A 22319-nucleotide genomic window follows, 5' to 3' on the forward strand; every position below is an offset into this window, starting at 1 on the left:
TATGTCTCTCTCTGTCTTCCTCTCCTCCCCTCACTCTCTATCTATTATGTCTGTCTCTGTCTTCCTCCCCTCACTCTCTATCTATTATGTCTCTCTCTGTCTTCCTCTCCTCCCCTCACTCTCTATCTATTATGTCTCTCTGTCTTCCTCTCCCCCCTCACTCTCTATCTATTATGTCTCTCTGTCTTCCTCTCTCCCCCCTCACTCTCTATCTATTATGTCTCTCTGTCTTCCTCTCCTCCCCTCACTCTCTATCTATTCTGTCTCTCTCTGTCTTCCTCTCCCCCTCACTCTCTATCTATTATGTCTCTCTCTTCCTCCCCTCCTATCTATTCTGTCTCTCTCTGTCTATTCTCCCCTCTCTCTATCTATTATGTCTCTCTGTCTTCCTCCCCCCCTCACTCTCTATCTATTATGTCTCTCTGTCTTCCTCCCCCCTCACTCTCTATCTATTATGTCTCTCTGTCTTCCTCTCCTCCCCTCACTCTCTATCTATTCTGTCTCTCTCTGTCTTCCTCTCCCCCTCACTCTCTATCTATTATGTCTCTCTCTGTCTTCCTCTCCCCCCTCACTCTCTATCTATTCTGTCTCTCTCTGTCTTCCTCTCCCCCCTCACTCTCTATCTATTATGTCTCTCTCTGTCTTCTCTCTCCCTCACTCTCTATCTATTATGTCTCTCTGTCTTCCTCCCCCCCTCACTCTCTATCTATTCTGTCTCTCTCTGTCTTCCTCTCCCCCTCACTCTCTATCTATTATGTCTCTCTCTGTCTTCCTCTCCCCCTCACTCTCTATCTATTATGTCTCTCTCTGTCTTCCTCTCCTCCCCTCACTCTCTATCTATTATGTCTCTCTCTGTCTTCCTCTCCCCCCTCACTCTCTATCTATTATGTCTCTCTCTGTCTTCCTCTCTCCCCTCACTCTCTATCTATTATGTCTCTCTGTCTTCCTCTCCTCCCCTCACTCTCTATCTATTCTGTCTCTCTCTGTCTTCCTCTCCTCCCCTCACTCTCTATCTATTCTGTCTCTCTCTGTCTTCCTCTCCCCCCTCACTCTCTATCTATTATGTCTCTCTCTGTCTTCCTCTCCCCCTCACTCTCTATCTATTATGTCTCTCTGTCTTCCTCTCCTCCCCTCACTCTCTATCTATTATGTCTCTCTCTGTCTTCCTCTCCCCCCCTCACTCTCTATCTATTCTGTCTCTCTCTGTCTTCCTCTCCTCCCCTCACTCTCTATCTATTATGTCTCTCTCTGTCTTCCTCTCTCCCCCCTCACTCTCTATCTATTCTGTCTCTCTCTGTCTTCCTCTCCTCCCTCACTCTCTATCTATTATGTCTCTCTCTGTCTTCCTCTCCTCCCCTCACTCTCTATCTATTATGTCTCTCTCTGTCTTCCTCTCCTCCCCTCACTCTCTATCTATTATGTCTCTCTCTGTCTTCCTCTCCCCCCTCACTCTCTATCTATTCTGTCTCTCTCTGTCTTCCTCTCCTCCCCTCACTCTCTATCTATTATGTCTCTCTCTGTCTTCCTCTCCTCCCCTCACTCTCTATCTATTATGTCTCTCTCTGTCTTCCTCTCCCCCTCAGTCTCTATCTATTCTGTCTCTCTCTGTCTTCCTCTCCCCCCTCACTCTCTATCTATTATGTCTCTCTCTGTCTTCCTCTCCCCCCCCTCACTCTCTATCTATTATGTCTCTCTCTGTCTGTCTTCCTCTCCTCCTCTCTATCTATTATGTCTCTCTCTGTCTTCTCTCTCCCCTCACTCTGTCTCTCTCTGTCTTCCTCTCCTCCCTCACTCTCTATCTATTCTGTCTCTCTCTGTCTTCCTCTCCTCCCCTCACTCTCTATCTATTCTGTCTCTCTCTGTCTTCCTCTCCCCCCTCACTCTCTATCTATTATGTCTGTCTCTGTCTTCCTCTTCTCCCCTCAGTCTCTATCTATTATGTCTCTCTGTCTTCCTCCCCTCACTCTCTATCTATTCTGTCTCTCTCTGTCTTCCTCTCCCCCCTCACTCTCTATCTATTATGTCTCTCTGTCTTCCTCCCCTCACTCTCTATCTATTCTGTCTCTCTCTGTCTTCCTCTCCTCCCCTCAGTCTCTATCTATTATGTCTGTCTCTGTCTTCCTCTTCTCCCCTCAGTCTCTATCTATTATGTCTCTCTGTCTTCCTCCCCTCACTCTCTATCTATTCTGTCTCTCTCTGTCTTCCTCTCCCCCCTCACTCTCTATCTATTCTGTCTCTCTCTGTCTTCCTCTCCCCCCTCACTCTCTATCTATTCTGTCTCTCTCTGTCTTCCTCTCCTCCCCTCACTCTCTATCTATTATGTCTCTCTGTCTTCCTCCCCTCACTCTCTATCTATTATGTCTCTCTCTGTCTTCCTCTCCTCCCCTCACTCTCTATCTATTATGTCTGTCTCTGTCTTCCTCTTCTCCCCTCAGTCTCTATCTATTATGTCTCTCTGTCTTCCTCCCCTCACTCTCTATCTATTCTGTCTCTCTCTGTCTTCCTCTCCCCCCTCACTCTCTATCTATTATGTCTCTCTGTCTTCCTCCCCACACTCTCTATCTATTCTGTCTCTCTCTGTCTTCCTCTCCTCCCCTCAGTCTCTATCTATTCTGTCTCTCTGTCTTCCTCTCCTCCCCTCAGTCTCTATCTATTCTGTCTCTCTCTGTCTTCCTCTCCTCCCCTCACTCTCTATCTATTCTGTCTCTCTCTGTCTTCCTCTCCCCCCTCACTCTCTATCTATTCTGTCTCTCTCTGTCTTCCTCTCCTCCCCTCACTCTCTATCTATTCTGTCTCTCTCTCTGTCTTCCTCTCCTCCCCTCAGTCTCCATCTATTCTGTCTCTCTCTCTCTTCCTCTTCTCCCCTCGGTCTCCATCTATTCTGTCTGTCTCTCTGTCTTCCTCTCCTCCCCTCAGTCTCCATCTATTCTGTCTGTCTCTCTGTCTTCCTCTCCTCCGCTCAGTCTCCATCTATTCTGTCTGTCTCTCTGTCTTCCTCTCCTCCCACGTGGATTAATGCTGGCCCACCACAGTATATTTCTATCCATCATTCTGCTGGGTGTGTGGGTTTACACCGTGGAGGTATTCCACAGGCCCCATTTACACCGTGGAGGTATTCCACAGGCCACATTTACACCGTGGAGGTATTCCACAGGCCCCATTTACACCGTGGAGGTATTCCACAGGCCCCATTTACACCGTGGAGGTATTCCACAGGCCCCATTTACACCGTGGAGGTATTCCACAGGCCCCATTTACACCGTGGAGGTATTCCACAGGCCCCATTTACACCGTGGAGGTATTCCACAGGCCCCATTTACACCGTGGAGGTATTCCACAGGCCGTATTTACACCGTGGAGGTATTCCACAGGCCCCATTTACACAGTGGAGGTATTCCACAGGCCCCATTTACACCGTGGAGGTATTCCACAGGCCCCATTTACACCGTGGAGGTATTCCACAGGCCCCATTTACACCGTGGAGGTATTCCACAGGCCCCATTTACACCATGGAGTTATTCCACAGGCCCCATTTACACCGTGGAGTTATTCCACAGGCCCCATTTACACCGTGGAGGTATTGCACAGGCCCCATTTACACCGTGGAGGTATTCCACAGGCCCCATTTACACCGTGGAGGTATTCCACAGGCCCCATTTACACCGTGGAGGTATTCCACAGGCCCCATTTACACCGTGGAGGTATTCCACAGGCCCCATTTACACCGTGGAGGTATTCCACAGGCCCCATTTACACCGTGGAGGTATTCCACAGGCCCCATTTACACCGTAGTGTGGTGGAGGTATTCCACAGGCCCCATTTACACCGTGGAGGTATTCCACAGGCCCCATTTACACCGTGGAGGTATTCCACAGGCCCCATTTACACCGTGGAGGTATTCCACAGGCCCCATTTACACCGTGGAGGTATTCCACAGGCCCCATTTACACCGTGGAGGTATTCCACAGGCCCCATTTACACCGTGGAGTTATTCCACAGGCCCCATTTACACCGTGGAGGTATTCCACAGGCCCCATTTACACCGTGGAGTTATTCCACAGGCCCCATTTACACCGCTCTTTCTGTCATCCTCTTTCTCTCTGTCTCACGCTCTCTCACCCTCTCTCACCCTCTCTCACGCTCTCTCACCCTCTCTCACCCTCTCTCACCCTCTCTCACCCTCACCCTCTCTCACCCTCTCTCACGCTCTCTCACGCTCTCTCACCCTCTCTCACGCTCTCTCACCCTCTCTCACCCTCTCTCACGCTCTCTCACCCTCTCTCACGCTCTCTCACCCTCTCTCACGCTCTCTCACCCTCTCTCACTCTCTCTTCACCTCTGTTTTCCTCTGTTTCCTCCTGCAATTCAATTCAATTTAAGAGGCTTTATTGACATGGGAAACACATGTTTACATTGTCAAAGCAAGTTAAATAGATAATAAACAAAAGATAAATAAACAGTAAACATTAAACACAAGTTTAAAATTAATAGACACATTTCAAATGTCAGTATGGTGTGTTGTAATGATGTAATATTATGTCTATATACAGTGTTGTAATGATGTAATATTATGTCTATATACAGTGTTGTAATGATGTAATATTATGTCTATATACAGTGTTGTAATGATGTAATATTATGTCTATATACAGTGTTGTAATGATGTAATATTATGTCTATATACAGTGTTGTAATGATGTAATATTATGTCTATATACAGTGTTGTAATGATGTAATATTATGTCTATATACAGTGTTGTAATGATGTAATATTATGTCTATACAGTGTTGTAATGATGTAATATTATGTCTATATACAGTGTTGTAATGTAATGATGTAATATTATGTCTATATACAGTGTTGTAATGATGTAATATTATGTCTATATACAGTGTTGTAATGATGTAATATTATGTCTATATACAGTGTTGTAATGATGTAATATTATGTCTATATACAGTGTTGTAATGATGTAATATTATGTCTATATACAGTGTTGTAATGATGTAATATTATGTCTATATACAGTGTTGTAATGATGTAATATTATGTCTATATACAGTGTTGTAATAATATTACAGTCTTGTATATACATATACAGTGTTGTAATGATGTAATATTATGTCTATATACAGTGTTGTAATGATGTAATATTATGTCTATATACAGTGTTGTAATGATGTAATATTATGTCTATATACAGTGTTGTAATGATGTAATATTATGTCTATATACAGTGTTGTAATGATGTAATATTAAGTCTATATACAGTGTTGTAATGATGTAATATTATGTCTATATACAGTGTTGTAATGATGTCATATTATGTCTATATACAGTGTTGTAATGATGTGAAAATAGTTCAAGTACAAAATGGAAAGTAAATATGGGTTGTATTTCAAATGGTGTTTGTTCTTCACTGGTTGCCCTTTTCTTGTGGCAACAGGTCACATATCTTGCTGCTGTGATGAGACACTGTGGTATTGCACCCAGTAGATATGGGAGTTTATCAAAATTGGGTTTGTTTTCGAATTCTTTGTGTGTCTGTGTAATCAGAGGGAAATATGTGTCTCTAATATGGTCATACATTTGGCAGGAGGTTAGGAAGTGCAGCTCAGTTTCCACCTCATTTTGTGGGCAGTGAGCACATAGCCTGTCTTCTCTTGAGAGCCAGGTCTGCCTACGGCGGCCTTTCTCAATAGCAAGGCTGTGCTCACTGAGTCTGTACATAGTCAAAGCTTTCCTTAATTTGTGGTCAGTCACAGTGGTCAGGTATTCTGCCACTGTGTACTCTCTGTTTAGGGCCAAATAGCATTCTAGTTTGCTCTGTTTTTTTGTAATTTTTTTCCAATGTGTCAAGTAATTATCTTTTAGTTTACTCATGATTTAGTTGGGTCTAATTGTGTTGCTGTCCTGGGGGTCTGTGGGGTGTGTTTGTGAACAGAGCCCCAGGACCAGCTTGCTTAGGGGGACTCTTCTCCAGGTTCTTTTCTCTGTATAGCTTTGTTATGGAAGGTTTGGGAATCGCTTCCTTTTAGGTGGTTGTAGAATTTACAGCTCTTTTCTGGATTTTGATAATTAGTATCAGCCTAATTCTGCTCTGCTTGCATTATTTGGTGTTTTACGTTGTACACAGAGGATGTTTTTTCAGAATTCTGCATGCGGAGTCTCAATTTGGGGTTTGTCTCATTTTGTGAAGTCTTGGTTGGTGAGCGGACCCCAGACCTCACAACCATAAAGGGCAATGAGTTCTATAACTGATACAAGCATTTTTACCCAGGCCCTAATTGGAATGTTGAATTTGATGTTCCCTTTGATGGCGTAGTAAGCCCTTCTTGCCTTGTCTCTCAGATCATTCACAGTTTTGTGGAAGTTACTTGTGGAGCTGATGTTTAGGCCGAGGTATTTATCGCGTTTTTTGCGTGCTCTAAGGCAACGGTGTGTAGGTAGAATTTGTATTTGTTGTCCTGGCAACTGGACCTTTTACAGAATACCTTTATTTTTGTCTTCCTGAGATGTACTGTCAGGGCCCAGGCCTGTCAGGGCCCGGCCCAGGTCTGTCAGTGCCCGGCCCAGGTCTGTCAGGGCCCGGCCCAGGTCTGTCAGGGCCCAGCCCAGGTTTGTCAGGGCCCAGCCCAGGTTTGTCAGGGCCCAGGTCTGTCAGAACCCATGTCTGTCAGGGCCCAGGTCTGCAGGAATCTGTGCAGAAGATCTAGGTGCTGCTGTTGGCCCTCCTTGGTTGGGGACAGCAGCACCAGGTCATCAGCAAACAGCTTTGTTCAAGTAGACTGTGATTTTTCTGTGGTCTAATAGGGGTGTCAGTGGGCTGACTGTGAACACTCTGAGAGACTCTGGGTTGAGGTCAGTGATAAAGTAACCTACTGTATTACTGTCAAGGGATGAGCTGTGGGTGTACCTACTAAAGGAGTCTCATCGAAGCCTACCCTTGACTATGTACAGACCCAGCGTAGGACAAAGCTGCAGGAGTAGTGACCTGTTTTCGTTGGTTGTTTTGTCATAGCTGTGTCTAGGGGGGCATATGGGGGAGGGAATGCTGTCACCTCCAGGTAGGTGTTTGTCCCTGTGTGCTGAGGGTGTCAGGTTCTTGTCCGGTTCTGGCATTTAGGTCGCCACAGACTAGAACATGTCCCTGGGCCTGGAAATGGTGGATCTACCCCACTAGGATGGAGAAGCTGTCATTCTTAAAGTAAGCGGATTCTTTTGGGGGGATATAGGTAGCACACGAGGACATTTTTCTCTGTTGAGATAATTTCCTCATTAATTTCTAGCCAAATGTAAAATATTCCTGTTTTGACAAATTTAATAGAGTGGATTAGGTCTTCTCTATACCAAAGTAGCATACCCCCGTTTCACACCTGGTCGTTTGGTGGATGGGACTACCAGCTCTCTGTAACCTAGAGGGCAACCAGTGGGTCCGTCTCCTCTATACCACCCACCTGGTAGTGTGATGGATGGGACTACCAGCTCTCTATAACCTAGAGGGACACCAGTGGGTCCATCTCCTTTATACCACCCATCTGGTAGTGTGGTGGATGGGACTACCAGCTCTCTGTAACCTAGAGGGACACCAGTGGGTCCGTCTCCTCTATACCACCCACCTGGTAGTGTGGTGGATGGGACTACCAGCTCTCTATAACCTAGAGGGACACCAGTGGGTCCATCTCCTTTATACCACCCACCTGGTAGTGTGGTGGATGGGACTACCAGCTCTCTGTAACCTAGAGGGACACCAGTGGGTCTGTCTCCTTTATACCACCCACCTGGTAGTGTGGTGGATGGGACTACCAGCTCTCTGTAACCTAGAGGGACACCAGTGGGTCCATCTCCTTTATACCACCCACCTGGTAGTGTGGTGGATGGGACTACCAGCTCTCTGTAACCTAGAGGGACACCAGTGGGTCCGTCTCCTTTATACCACCCACCTGGTAGTGTGGTGGATGGGACTACCAGCTCTCTGTAACCTAGAGGGACACCAGTGGGTCCATCTCCTTTATACCACCCACCTGGTAGTGTGGTGGATGGGACTACCAGCTCTCTGTAACCTAGAGGAACACCAGTGGGTCCGTCTCCTTTATACCACCCACCTGGTAGTGTGGTGGATGGGACTACCAGCTCTCTGTAACCTAGAGGGACACCAGTGGGTCCATCTCCTTTATACCACCCACCTGGTAGTGTGGTGGATGGGACTACCAGCTCTCTGTAACCTAGAGGGCAACCAGTGGGTCCGTCTCCTCTATACCACCCACCTGGTAGTGTGGTGGATGGGACTACCAGCTCTCTGTAACCTAGAGGACAACCAGTGGGTCCGTCTCCTTTATACCACCCACCTGGTAGTGTGGTGGATGGGACTACCAGCTCTCTGTAACGTAGAGGACAACCAGTGGGTCCGTCTCCTTTATACCACCCACCTGGTAGTGTGGTGGATGGGACTACCAGCTCTCTGTAACGTAGAGGACAACCAGTGGGTCCGTCTCCTTTATACCACCCACCTGGTAGTGTGGTGGATGGGACTACCAGCTCTCTGTAACCTAGAGGACAACCAGTGGGTCCGTCTCCTCTATACCACCCACCTGGTAGTGTGGTGGATGGGACTACCAGCTCTCTGTAACCTAGAGGACAACCAGTGGGTCCGTCTCCTTTATACCACCCACCTGGTAGTGTGGTGGATGGGACTACCAGCTCTCTGTAACCTAGAGGACAACCAGTGGGTCCGTCTCCTTTATACCACCCACCTGGTAGTGTGGTGGATGGGACTACCAGCTCTCTGTAACCTAGAGGACAACCAGTGGGTCCGTCTCCTCTATACCACCCACCTGGTAGTGTGGTGGATGGGACTACCAGCTCTCTGTAACCTAGAGGACAACCAGTGGGTCCGTCTCCTTTATACCACCCACCTGGTAGTGTGGTGGATGGGACTACCAGCTCTCTGTAACCTAGAGGGCAACCAGTGGGTCCGTCTCCTCTATACCACCCACCTGGTAGTGTGGTGGATGGGACTACCAGCTCTCTGTAACCTAGAGGGACACCAGTGGGTCCGTCTCCTCTATACCACCCACCTGGTAGTGTGGTGGATGGGACTACCAGCTCTCTGTAACCTAGAGGGACACCAGTGGGTCCGTCTCCTCTATACCACCCACCTGGTAGTGTGGTGGATGGGACTACCAGCTCTCTGTAACCTAGAGGGCAACCAGTGGGTCCGTCTCCTCTATACCACCCACCTGGTAGTGTGGTGGATGGGACTACCAGCTCTCTGTAACCTAGAGGGCAACCAGTGGGTCCATCTCCTCTATACCACCCACCTGGTAGTGTGGTGGATGGGACTACCAGCTCTCTGTAACCTAGAGGACAACCAGTGGGTCCGTCTCCTCTATACCACCCACCTGGTAGTTTGGTGGATGGGACTACCAGCTCTCTGTAACCTAGAGGGCAACCAGTGGGTCTGTCTCCTCTATACCACCCACCTGGTAGTGTGGTGGATGGGACTACCAGCTCTCTGTAACCTAGAGGGACACCAGTGGGTCCGTCTCCTCTATACCACCCACCTGGTAGTGTGGTGGATGGGACTACCAGCTCTCTGTAACCTAGAGGACAACCAGTGGGTCCGTCTCCTCTATACCACCCACCTGGTAGTGTGGTGGATGGGACTACCAGCTCTCTGTAACCTAGAGGACAACCAGTGGGTCCGTCTCCTCTATACCACCCACCTGGTAGTGTGGTGGATGGGACTACCAGCTCTCTGTAACCTAGAGGACAACCAGTGGGTCCGTCTCCTCTATACCACCCACCTGGTAGTGTGGTGGATGGGACTACCAGCTCTCTGTAACCTAGAGGGCAACCAGTGGGTCCATCTCCTCTATACCACCCACCTGGTAGTGTGGTGGATGGGACTACCAGCTCTCTGTAACCTAGAGGACAACCAGTGGGTCCGTCTCCTCTATACCACCCACCTGGTAGTGTGGTGGATGGGACTACCAGCTCTCTGTAACCTAGAGGACAACCAGTGGGTCCGTCTCCTCTATACCACCCACCTGGTAGTTTGGTGGATGGGACTACCAGCTCTCTGTAACCTAGAGGACAACCAGTGGGTCCATCTCCTCTATACCACCCACCTGGTAGTGTGGTGGATGGGACTACCAGCTCTCTGTAACCTAGAGGACAACCAGTGGGTCCGTCTCCTCTATACCACCCACCTGGTAGTGTGGTGGATGGGACTACCAGCTCTCTGTAACCTAGAGGGACACCAGTGGGTCCGTCTCCTCTATACCACCCACCTGGTAGTGTGGTGGATGGGACTACCAGCTCTCTGTAACCTAGAGGACAACCAGTGGGTCCGTCTCCTCTATACCACCCACCTGGTAGTGTGGTGGATGGGACTACCAGCTCTCTGTAACCTAGAGGACAACCAGTGGGTCCATCTCCTCTATACCACCCACCTGGTAGTGTGGTGGATGGGACTACCAGCTCTCTGTAACCTAGAGGGACACCAGTGGGTCCGTCTCCTTTATACCACCCACCTGGTAGTGTGGTGGATGGGACTACCAGCTCTCTGTAACCTAGAGGGACACCAGTGGGTCCGTCTCCTTTATACCACCCACCTGGTAGTGTGGTGGATGGGACTACCAGCTCTCTGTAACCTAGAGGGCAACCAGTGGGTCCGTCTCCTTTATACCACCCACCTGGTAGTGTGGTGGATGGGACTACCAGCTCTCTGTAACCTAGAGGGCAACCAGTGGGTCCGTCTCCTTTATACCACCCACCTGGTAGTGTGGTGGATGGGACTACCAGCTCTCTGTAACCTAGAGGGACACCAGTGGGTCCGTCTCCTTTATACCACCCACCTGGTAGTGTGGTGGATGGGACTACCAGCTCTCTGTAACCTAGAGGACAACCAGTGGGTCCATCTCCTCTATACCACCCACCTGGTAGTGTGGTGGATGGGACTACCAGCTCTCTGTAACCTAGAGGGACACCAGTGGGTCCGTCTCCTTTATACCACCCACCTGGTAGTGTGGTGGATGGGACTACCAGCTCTCTGTAACCTAGAGGACAACCAGTGGGTCCATCTCCTCTATACCACCCACCTGGTAGTGTGGTGGATGGGACTACCAGCTCTCTGTAACCTAGAGGGACACCAGTGGGTCCGTCTCCTTTATACCACCCACCTGGTAGTGTGGTGGATGGGACTACCAGCTCTCTGTAACCTAGAGGGACACCAGTGGGTCCGTCTCCTTTATACCACCCACCTGGTAGTGTGGTGGATGGGACTACCAGCTCTCTGTAACCTAGAGGGCAACCAGTGGGTCCGTCTCCTTTATACCACCCACCTGGTAGTGTGGTGGATGGGACTACCAGCTCTCTGTAACCTAGAGGGCAACCAGTGGGTCCGTCTCCTTTATACCACCCACCTGGTAGTGTGGTGGATGGGACTACCAGCTCTCTGTAACCTAGAGGGACACCAGTGGGTCCGTCTCCTTTATACCACCCACCTGGTAGTGTGGTGGATGGGACTACCAGCTCTCTGTAACCTAGAGGGACACCAGTGGGTCCGTCTCCTCTATACCACCCACCTGGTAGTGTGGTGGATGGGACTACCAGCTCTCTGTAACCTAGAGGACAACCAGTGGGTCCGTCTCCTCTATACCACCCACCTGGTAGTGTGGTGGATGGGACTACCAGCTCTCTGTAACCTAGAGGGCAACCAGTGGGTCCGTCTCCTTTATACCACCCACCTGGTAGTGTGGTGGATGGGACTACCAGCTCTCTGTAACCTAGATGGTGGATGGGACTACCAGCTCTCTGTAACCTAGAGGACAACCAGTGGGTCCGTCTCCTCTATACCACCCACCTGGTAGTGTGGTGGATGGGACTACCAGCTCTCTGTAACCTAGAGGGACACCAGTGGGTCCGTCTCCTCTATACCACCCACCTGGTAGTGTGGAGGATGGGACTACCAGCTCTCTGTAACCTAGAGGACAACCAGTGGGTCCGTCTCCTTTATACCACCCACCTGGTAGTGTGGTGGATGGGACTACCAGCTCTCTGTAACCTAGAGGGCAACCAGTGGGTCCATCTCCTCTATACCACCCACCTGGTAGTGTGGTGGATGGGACTACCAGCTCTCTGTAACCTACAGGTCAACCAGTAGGTCCGTCTCCTCTATACCACCCACCTGGTAGTGTGGTGGATGGGACTACCAGCTCTCTGTAACCTAGAGGGCAACCAGTGGGTCCATCTCCTCTATACCACCCACCTGGTAGTGTGGTGGATGGGACTACCAGCTCTCTGTAACCTAGAGGGCAACCAGTGGGTCCGTCTCCTCTATACCACCCACCTGGTAGTGTGGTGGATGGGACTACCAGCTCTCTGTAACCTAGAGGGCAACCAGTGGGTCCGTCTCCTCTATACCACCCACCTGGTAGTGTGGTGGATGGGACTACCAGCTCTCTGTAACCTAGAGGGCAACCAGTGGGTCCATCTCCTCTATACCACCCACCTGGTAGTGTGGTGGATGGGACTACCAGCTCTCTGTAACCTAGAGGGACACCAGCTCTCTGTAACCTACAGGTCAACCAGTGGGTCCGTCTCCTTTATACCACCCACCTGGTAGTGTGGTGGATGGGACTACCAGCTCTCTGTAACCTAGAGGGCAACCAGTGGGTCCATCTCCTCTATACCACCCACCTGGTAGTGTGGTGGATGGGACTACCAGCTCTCTGTAACCTAGAGGTCAACCAGTGGGTCCATCTCCTCTATACCACCCACCTGGTAGTGTGGTGGATGGGACTACCAGCTCTCTGTAACCTAGAGGGCAACCAGTGGGTCCATCTCCTCTATACCACCCACCTGGTAGTGTGGTGGATGGGACTACCAGCTCTCTGTAACCTAGAGGGCAACCAGTGGGTCCGTCTCCTCTATACCACCCACCTGGTAGTGTGGTGGATGGGACTACCAGCTCTCTGTAACCTAGAGGGACACCAGCTCTCTGTAACCTACAGGTCAACCAGTGGGTCCGTCTCCTTTATACCAGGTTTCTTGTAGGATTTCAATTTCTGTATTTCCAATTTATTTGATGAATTCTGGGTTCCGGGTCTTTAGGCCAAAGGCAGGTGACCTCAGTCCTTGTATTTTCCAGGATGAGATAATAAATTCTTTGTGTTCCATAGTGTCTAGTGTTGTTTTCGTGTGGTTTAGGCCCGGACCATCACAGTAGGTGTGAACAGAGCATGTTGAGCATCTGATACATACTGCTTAGGGCACAGGATGGGGTTTGGGGGGGTGTAATAGTGGGGGTTGGGCTTGTTGCTCTGCTCACAGCCTGGGCATTATGTTCTGCTGTCATGTTGAGGTCCTTGCCAGCTGTCTTTCTCCAGCCCTCTATCCCCTTTTCTCTCCTCAGTCCAAATCAAATCAAATTTTATTTGTCACATACACATGGTTAGCAGATGTTAATGCGAGTGTACCGAAATGCTTGTGCTTCTAGTTCCGACAATGCAGTAATAACCAACAAGTAATCTAACTAACAATTCCAAAACTACTATCTTATACACAGTGTAAGGGGATAAAGAATATGTACATAAAGATATATGAATGAGTGATGGTACAGAGCAGCATACAGTAGATGGTATCGAGTACAGTATATACATATGAGATGAGTATGTAAACAAAGTGGCATAGTTAAAGTGGCTAGTGATACATGTATTACATAAGGATGCAGTAGATGATAGAGTACAGTATATACGTATGCATATGAGATGAATAATGTAGGGTATGTAACATTATATAAGGTAGCATTGTTTAAAGTGGCTAGTGATATATTTTACATCAATTCCCATTATTAAAGTGGCTGAAGTTGTGTCAGTGTGTTGGCAGCAGCCACTCAATGTTAGTGGTGGCTGTTTAACAGTCTGATGGCTTTGAGATAGAAGCTGTTTTTCAGTCTCTCGGTCCCATGGATGATAGCGGGGTGAACAGGCAGTGGCTCGGGTGGTTGTTGTCCTTGATGGTCTTTATGGCCTTCCTGTAACACCGGGTGGTGTAGGTGTCCTGGAGGGCAGGTAGTTTGCCCGCGGTGATGGGTTGTGCAGACCTCACTACCCTCTGGAGAGCCTTACGGTTGTGGACGGAGCAGTTGCCGTACCAGGCGGTGATACAGCTCGCCAGGATGCTCTCGATTGTGCATCTGTAGAAGTTTGTGAGTGCTTTTGGTAACAAGCCAAATTTCTTCAGCCTCCTGAGGTTGAAGAGGCGCTGCTGCGCCTTCTTCACGATGCTGTCTGTGTGAGTGGACCAGTTCAGTTTGTCTGTGATGTGTATGCCGAGGAACTTAAGACTTGCTACCCTCTCCACTACTGTTCCATCGATGTGGATAGGGGGGTGTTCCCTCTGCTGTTTCCTGAAGTCCACAATCATCTCCTTAGTTTTGTTGACGTTGAGTGTGAGGTTATTTTCCTGACACCACACTCCGAGGGCCCTCACCTCCTCCCTGTAGGCCGTCTCGTCGTTGTTGGTAATCAAGCCTACCACTGTTGTGTCGTCCGCAAACTTGATGATTGAGTTGGAGGCGTGCGTGGCCACAAAGTCGTAGGTGAACAGGGAGTACAGGAGAGGGCTCAGAACGCACCCATGTGGGGCCCCAGTGTTGAGGATCAGCGGGGTGGAGATGTTGTTGCCTACCCTCACCACCTGGGGGCGGCCCGTCAGGATGTCCAGTACCCAGTTGCACAGGGCGGGGTCGAGACCCAGGGTCTCGAGCTTGATGACGAGCTTGGAGGGTACTATGGTGTTGAATGCCAAGCTGTAGTCGATGAACAGCATTCTCACATAGGTATTCCTCTTGTCCAGGTGGGTTACGGCAGTGTGCAGTGTGGTTGAGATTGCGTCGTCTGTGGACCTATTTGGGCGGTAAGCAAATTGGAGTGGGTCTAGGGTGTCAGGTAGGGTGGAGGTGATATGGTCCTTGACTAGTCTCTCAAAGCACTTCATGATGACGAAAGTGAGTGCTACGGGGCGGTAGTCGTTTAACTCAGTTACTTTAGCTTTCTTGGGAACAGGAACAATGGTGGCCCTCTTGAAGCATGTGGGAACAGCAGACTGGTGTAGGGATTGATTGAATATGTCCGTAAAAACACCGGCCAGCTGGTCTGCGCATGCTCTGAGGGCGCGGCTGGGGATGTCGTCTGGGCCTGCAGCCTTGCAAGGGTTAACACGTTTAAATGTCTTACTCACCTCGGCTGCAGTGAAGGAGAGTCCGCATGTTTTCGTTGCAGGCCGTGTCAGTGGCACTGTATTGTCCTCAAAGCGGGCAAAAAAGTTATTTAGTCTGCCTGGGAGCAAGACATCCTGGTCCGTGACTGGGCTGGTTTTCTTCTTGTAGTCCGTGATTGACTGTAGACCCTGCCACGTGCCTCTTGTGTCTGAGCCGTTGAATTGAGATTCTACTTTGTCTCTGTACTGACGCTAGCGTGTTTGATAGCCTTGCGGAGGGAATAGCTGAACTGTTTGTATTCGGTCTTGTTACCAGTCACCTTGCCCTGATTAAAAGCAGTGGTTCGCGCTTTCAGTTTCACGCGAATGCTGCCATCAATCCACGGTTTCTGGTTAGGGAATGTTTTAATCGTTGCTATGGGAACGAAATCTTCAACGCACGTTCTAATGAACTTGCACACCGAATCAGCGTATTCGTCAATGTTGTTATCTGACGCAATATGAAACATATCCCAGTCCACGTGATGGAAGCAGTCTTGGAGTGTGGAATCCGCTTGGTCGGACCAGCGTTGGACAGACCTCAGCGTGGGAGCCTCTTGTTTTACTTTCTGTCTGTAGGCAGGGATCAACAAAATGGAGTCGTGTTCAGCTTTTCCGAAAGAATGGCGGGGCAGGGCCTTATATGCATCGCGGAAGTTAGAGTAACAATGATCCAAGGTTTTTCCACCCCTGGTTGCGCAATCGATATGCTGATACAATTTAGGGAGTCTTGTTTTCAGATTAGCCTTGTTAAAATCCCCAGCTACAATGAATGCAGCCTCCGGATAAATGGATTCCAGTTTGCAAAGAGTCAAATAAAGTTTGTTCAGAGCCATCAATGTGTCTGCTTGGGGGGGGGATATATACGGCTGTGATTATAATCGAAGAGAATTCTCTTGGTAGCTAATGTGGTCGACATTTGATTGTGAGGAATTCTAAATCAGGTGAACAGAAGGATTTGAGTTCCTGTATGTTTTTTTCATCACACCATGTCTCGTCAGCCATAAGGCATACGCCCCCGCCCCTCTTCTTACCAGAAAGATGTTTGTTTCTGTCGGCGCGATGTGTGGAGAAACCCGCTGGCTGCATCGCCTCCGATAGCGTCTCTCCAGTGAGCCATGTTTCCGTGAAGCAAAGAACGTTACAGTCTCTGATGTCCCTCTGGAATGCTACCCTTGCTCGGATTTCATCAACCTTGTTGTCAAGAGACTGGACATTGGCGAGAAGAATGCTAGGGAGTGGTGCACGATGTGCCCGTCTCCGGAGTCTGACCAGAAGACCGCCTCGTTTCCCTCTTTTTCGGAGTCGTTTTTTGGGGTCGCCGCATGGGATCCATTCCGTTGTCCTGTTTGAAAGGCAGAACACAGGATCCGCGTCGCGAAAATCATATTCTTGGTCGTACTGATGGTGAGTTGACTCTGATATATTCAGTAGTTCTTCTCGACTGTATGTAATGAAACCTAAGATGACCTGGGGTACTAATGTAAGAAATAACACGTAAAAATAAATAAAAAACTGCATAGTTTCCTAGGAACGCGAAGCGAGGCGGCCATCTCTGTCGGCGCCGGAACTGGAGTGCAGCGGGTTTAGTATAGTTCATATGAAGCGGGATGTCGGTCAGTGTGCTGTGATCTAAATGTGTAAATCTATGATAAAGGATTTGAGACTCTGGGTTGGGTTTGAGACATTCTGCCAGACATGGTAATCAGCCTTCCCCGGAAGAAGACTGAGTCCCTCAGGTAGCCACCGCAGCATTCTAGAAAATTATCATTCATCTGCATGCTGAATATTTAGTATCTTTATGTAAGAGGGAGGATGGATTAGATTTGTACGCTTGTTTCAGGCCCAGGGCTTCTGTTATTAACACTGAATGGAACATCACGAGCTTGTTTCAGGCCCAGGGCTTCTGTTTACACTGAGTGGAACATCACAGGCTTGTTTCAGGCCCAGGACTTCTGTTTACACTGAGTGGAACATCACAGGCTTGTTTCAGGCCCAGGGCTTCTATTTACACTGAATGGAACATCACAGGCTTGTTTCAGGCCCAGGACTTCTGTTAACGCTGAATGGAACATCACAAGCTTGTTTCAGGCCCAGGGCTTCTGTTAACACTGAATGGAACATCACGAGCTTGTTTCAGGCCCAGGGCTTCTGTTAACACTGAATGGAACATCACGAGCTTGTTTCAGGCCCAGGGCTTCTGTTAACACTGAATGGAACATCACAAGCTTGTTTCAGGCCCAGGGCTTCTGTTAACACTGAATGGAACATCACAAGCTTCCCAGACCATTATTGCATGATCGGTGCAGAGTATGTGTGTTTGTGAAAGGCATACTTTATTATAGGCTAATAATGTGTAGCCCTCTCTTTGTTGTGTATTTTAAGACTATAACCCTCTGCTCTCTGTACTTTCTACATGTCTAAGTGTGTAACCCTCTCTATGCTACGGTGTACCGATTTGAACTATGACCCTCTGTGTCCCCTGTAGGTTGATGAGCTGTATGAGGCATTCTGTATCCAGCGCAGGCTGAGGGAGGGAGCCAGTAAGATGAAGCAGGCCTTCTCTGCATCTCCCTCCACCAAGGCCACCAGAGAGAGCATGTCAGAGGTCAACCGCAGATACAAGGAGTACACAGAGGTGTGGATCCACGCGCATACACAACTATACTCTGTAATCATCAGGCCCTTCACCGGCACCATACGGATCACCCACTGAGATCAAACACAGTTCTGGTGCCTGATGTCAAAGTTTGATGAATGGGTTTGGTTTGTCTCCTGTTTTTTTTTTTGTGCTGATCATTCTCCCTTCCTCCCCAGAATATGAGCACGTTAGAGGGGGAGCTGGAGAACATGCTGGGGGAGTTCCATATCAAAATGAAAGGTAAGACTAAGGCCAGTGGGACAGCCGTTAGAGTAGAGGTATCTCGTAGGGAAAACTGGAGACAAACAAGCAATGAGTATCTCTTCATCTCTCTTTCACTCTCTCTGTCTCTCTCTGCCCCCCCCCCCTCTCCATCCCTCTCTCACTTCAGGTCTTGCTGGTTTTGCTCGTCTCTGTCCAGGAGACCAGTATGAGGTGAGTTATATGAATGAGGCCCTCTCTACATCAGTAGTAGACAACTGTGTCTCGCCGAGTCTGCAGACTGGCTTCAAAATGGCAATTATGAATACATAAAAATAACTGTTTCATGGCTCTTGACTTCTGTCTCCTTTGCCTTTCATCTCTAACTCCTCTCTCTCTCTTCCTTTCTCCCTCTCCACCCTCCTTCCATCTCTCTGTTTCTCTCCCTCCCTCTCTCTCTTCCTTTCTCCCTCTCCACCCTCCTTCCATCTCTCTGTTTCTCTCCCTCCCTCTCTCTGTCTCTGTCTCTCTCTCTCTCTGTTTCTCCCTGTTTCTCTCCCTCCCTCTCTCTGTCTCTGTCTCTCTCTCTCTGTTTCTCTCTGTTTCTCTCCCTCCCTCTCTCTCTCTGTCTCTCTGTCTTTCTGTTTCTCTCCCTCCCTCTCTCTCTCTCTCTCTCTCTCTCTCTCTCTCTCTCTCTCTCTCTCTCCGTTTCTCTCCCTCTCTCTCTTTCTCTCCCTCCCTCTCTCTCTCTCTCTCTCTCTGTCTCTCTGTTTCTCTCCCTCTGTCTCTCGGTTTCTCTCCCTCCCTCCCTCCCTCCCTCCCTCTCTCTCTCTCTGTTTCTCTCCCTCCCTCTCTCTTTCTCTCTCTCTCTGTTTCTTTCTCTCTCTCTCGCTCTCTCTCTCTCTCTGTCTCTGTCTCTCTCTCTGTCTCTCTCTCTCTCTCTGCCTCTGTCTCTCTCTCTCTCTCTGTTTCTCTCCCTCCCTCTCTCTCTCTCTCTCTCTCTCTCTCTCTCTCTCTCTCTCTCTCTCTCTCTCTCTCTTCCTTTCTCCCTCTCCACCCTCCTTCCATCTCTCTGTTTCTCTCCCTCCCTCTCTCTTCCTTTCTCCCTCTCCACCCTCCTTCCATTTCGCTGTTTCTCTCCGTCAGATCTTCATGCGGTATGGGCGTCAGCGCTGGAAGCTGAAGGGGAAGATAGAGGTGAACTCCAGACAGAGTTGGGACGGAGAGGAGATGGTCTTCACGCCCCTCATCACAGACCTCATCAACATCAAGGTACACATGAGAATGTTATATCATATGATGCGGTTGGTTAGCTGATATGTTAAATACCTATCCAGGCGTACGGGGGTCTGACAGGCATCTGCAATGTATTTCATTTTGAATGCTGCACCTGTCAAACCATTTCTGAGGGCAAACCACAGTCCTCCAAAGGTTCTGAAGCCAAATTACCTTTGACCCCTGGTCCCAACTATCTCTTTGGTCCAATCAGGTGACAGAGCTGAAGGGCCTGGCCACTCACATCCTGGTGGGCAGTGTGATCTGACCTCTAACTTCCTGTCTCTGGTCCAATCAGGTGACGGAGCTGAAGGGCCTGGCCACTCACATCCTGGTGGGCAGTGTGATCTGTGAGACCAAGGATCTGTTCACGGCCATGCCTCAGGTGGTGGCTGTAGACGTTAATGACCTGGGAACCATCAAACTCAACCTGGAGGTCACATGGTTGTAAGTCAGCGTTTCCAAAATTAGGGGTCATGACCCCACGTGAGGTCACCTGATTTGAAAATGGGGTTGTGCAAAAGAAACTCGCGTTTGGTTCATAGAACCGGGGATACGTCAGTAACCTCTGGTAGCCACTAGATGGGTTGTAATTAACAGAGTTTCTGTTTTCTACCTACAAATGTAGCAAAAAAATCATTTTTACCTTTTAAGCTACAAAATATTCTGACCCCTTCACTGAAAGAAAAATGTTTGGGGTCCCCTGTTGTAAGTGGACTTAATTAAATGTCTATTTGACAGGTGTATATGTTTTTAAGGTGAGACTAGTGACTGTTGAATCTGAATCAAAGGAGGTTAAAGTTCACATGGAGTTATTGTTGGTGTTCAAGGAGCAGAGAAACATCAACACCAACTTCAAAACTATTGTTTTTGTAGCCGAAACACAACATTATTTAGGACGTAGCGAGAAAGACACGAAGGTTTATACAAATCTCCGCTGTTAAACTAAATGTTTGTCTAAAATAAAGAGAATGTCTGGAAGGTTTTTATAGTGAAGATAAAGTTTCTAACTTCCCTACTGGGCTGATGAGACAGTGGATTGTACAGTCAGATGGAACAGAGTAAATAGTCATTTTAACGTTATAGATTGGTGGAAACTTGTGGAATAGGCACCGGCTGGAATGCTCTTTTAACCAATCAGCATTCAGGATTTAGAGCCACCCGTTGGATAAAGTATTATAAACTACACTATGCTACGGTGGTTAGTTACATCGGTTAAGTGATACTGTAACGCTGCCCTCTTCTGGAGAACCTGGGTGTCTGCTTCAGTGTTACAGCAGAATTCACCTAGTAGTTTATAGTTCTCTAATGGATTCTTTCCCCTTCTGACTGTCTCTCTGCTCTCCCCCCATGCAGTCCATTCGATGTGGAAGACCTGACCCTGTCTTCAGGGAACGTGAGCAAGGCCACCGCCCTGCAGAGACGAGTGTCTATCTACAGCCAGGGCACGCCAGAGACACCCACCTTCCAGGACCAGTCCTTCTTTGTGAGTCCCACATAGAGCCTCCTCTCCCTGGGGTGGGATAGGGGAGGGGAGTGGGTGTATGGATCTAAGGATCTATGACTCCTAGTCCCATTGCTGTCTTATAACGCAGCATACTGCTCACTCACCAGCCTGCTCACAAGACAGGATTCCTCGTTGCACTAACCCACTAACACAGCCCTTGTGTTGACTGGATTGTGAAACCAACAGCTTGTGTCTGTTTATGAATGCAATGGCTAAGGCTAACTAACGCTAACTCACCCATCCCTCCTACCACTCACCCATTTCTCCTCCCGCCCCTCCCTCCCCTGCTCCCTGTATGTGTGGTAAAGAAGTGGCACCCCTCCCCGACCCTGCATCGTCTGTCCCCGACCCAGCATCGCCTGTCCCCGACCCAGCATTGCCTGTCCCCGACCCAACATCGCCTGTCCCCAACCCAGCATCGCCTGTCCCCGACCCAGCATCGCCTGTCCCCGACCCAACATCGCCTGTCCTTCCTCCACGGTCTGAGGAACTCCCTGTTAGAGAAGCTGAGACGCAGTCGCTCCTTTGGCGACCTGGTCTCCCTCCAACCCAGGCCCAAGTCCAGCCTGGAGGGTTATGTGACTGAGGTGTGCTAGGTTAGGGCTAGCCCTGATTCCCCCTGTCTGTGTGGCTGTGCCTGCTTATTGTTAGCATGCTGTCTGTGTGGCTGTGGCTGCTTATTGTTAGCATGCTGTCTGTGTGGCTGTGGCTGCTTATTGTTAGCATGCTGTCTGTGTGGCTGCTTATAGTTAGCATGCTGTCTGTGTGACTGCTTATTGTTAGCATGCTGTCTGTGCGGCTGCTTATAGCTAGCATGCTGTCTGTGTGGCTGCTTATAGTTAGCATGCTGTCTGTGTGGCTGTGGCTGCTTATAGTTAGCATGCTGTCTGTGCGGCTGCTTATAGCTAGCATGCTGTCTGTGTGGCTGCTTATAGTTAGCATGCTGTCTGTGTGGCTGTGGCTGCTTATTGTTAGTTAGTGTGGCATGCTGTCTGCTGTCTGTGTGGCTGTGCCTGCTTATAGTTAGCATGCTGTCTGTGTGGCTGTGCCTGCTTATTGTTAGCATGCTGTCTGTGTGGCTGTGGCTGCTTATAGTTAGCATGCTGTCTGTGTGGCTGTGCCTGCTTATTGTTAGCATGCTGTCTGTGTGGCTGTGGCTGCTTATTGTTAGCATGCTGTCTGTGTGGCTGCTTATAGTTAGCATGCTGTCTGTGTGGCTGCTTATAGTTAGCATGCTGTCTGTGTGACTGCTTATTGTTAGCATGCTGTCTGTGCGGCTGCTTATAGTTAGCATGCTGTCTGTGTGGCTGCTTATAGTTAGCATGCTGTCTGTGTGGCTGTGCCTGCTTATAGTTAGCATGCTGTCTGTGTGGCTGTGGCTGCTTATAGTTAGCATGCTGTCTGTGCGGCTGCTTATAGCTAGCATGCTG

General features: G+C 49.1%; 1 protein-coding gene across 4 annotated transcripts in view; it reads left to right on the forward strand.

Moving 5' to 3' along the window:
* Positions 1-22319, forward strand: part of LOC124043188 (rho family-interacting cell polarization regulator 2-like) — a 157750-nt gene that overhangs the window by 118590 nt on the left and 16841 nt on the right. For 3 of the 4 annotated variants that reach the window (XM_046361475.1, XM_046361476.1, XM_046361477.1), the window contains exons 7-13: positions 17754-17903; positions 18083-18146; positions 18298-18341; positions 19254-19379; positions 19681-19829; positions 20739-20868; positions 21198-21476. In XM_046361475.1, the coding sequence (XP_046217431.1) occupies positions 17754-17903; positions 18083-18146; positions 18298-18341; positions 19254-19379; positions 19681-19829; positions 20739-20868; positions 21198-21476 (942 nt within the window). The remainder of the gene's footprint in view (positions 1-17753; positions 17904-18082; positions 18147-18297; positions 18342-19253; positions 19380-19680; positions 19830-20738; positions 20869-21197; positions 21477-22319) is intronic. The other variant, XM_046361478.1, reaches the window with a different exon arrangement.

The sequence above is a fragment of the Oncorhynchus gorbuscha genome, linkage group LG09 (genome assembly GCF_021184085.1).
Source record: "Oncorhynchus gorbuscha isolate QuinsamMale2020 ecotype Even-year linkage group LG09, OgorEven_v1.0, whole genome shotgun sequence".
Taxonomy (NCBI): domain Eukaryota; kingdom Metazoa; phylum Chordata; class Actinopteri; order Salmoniformes; family Salmonidae; genus Oncorhynchus; species Oncorhynchus gorbuscha.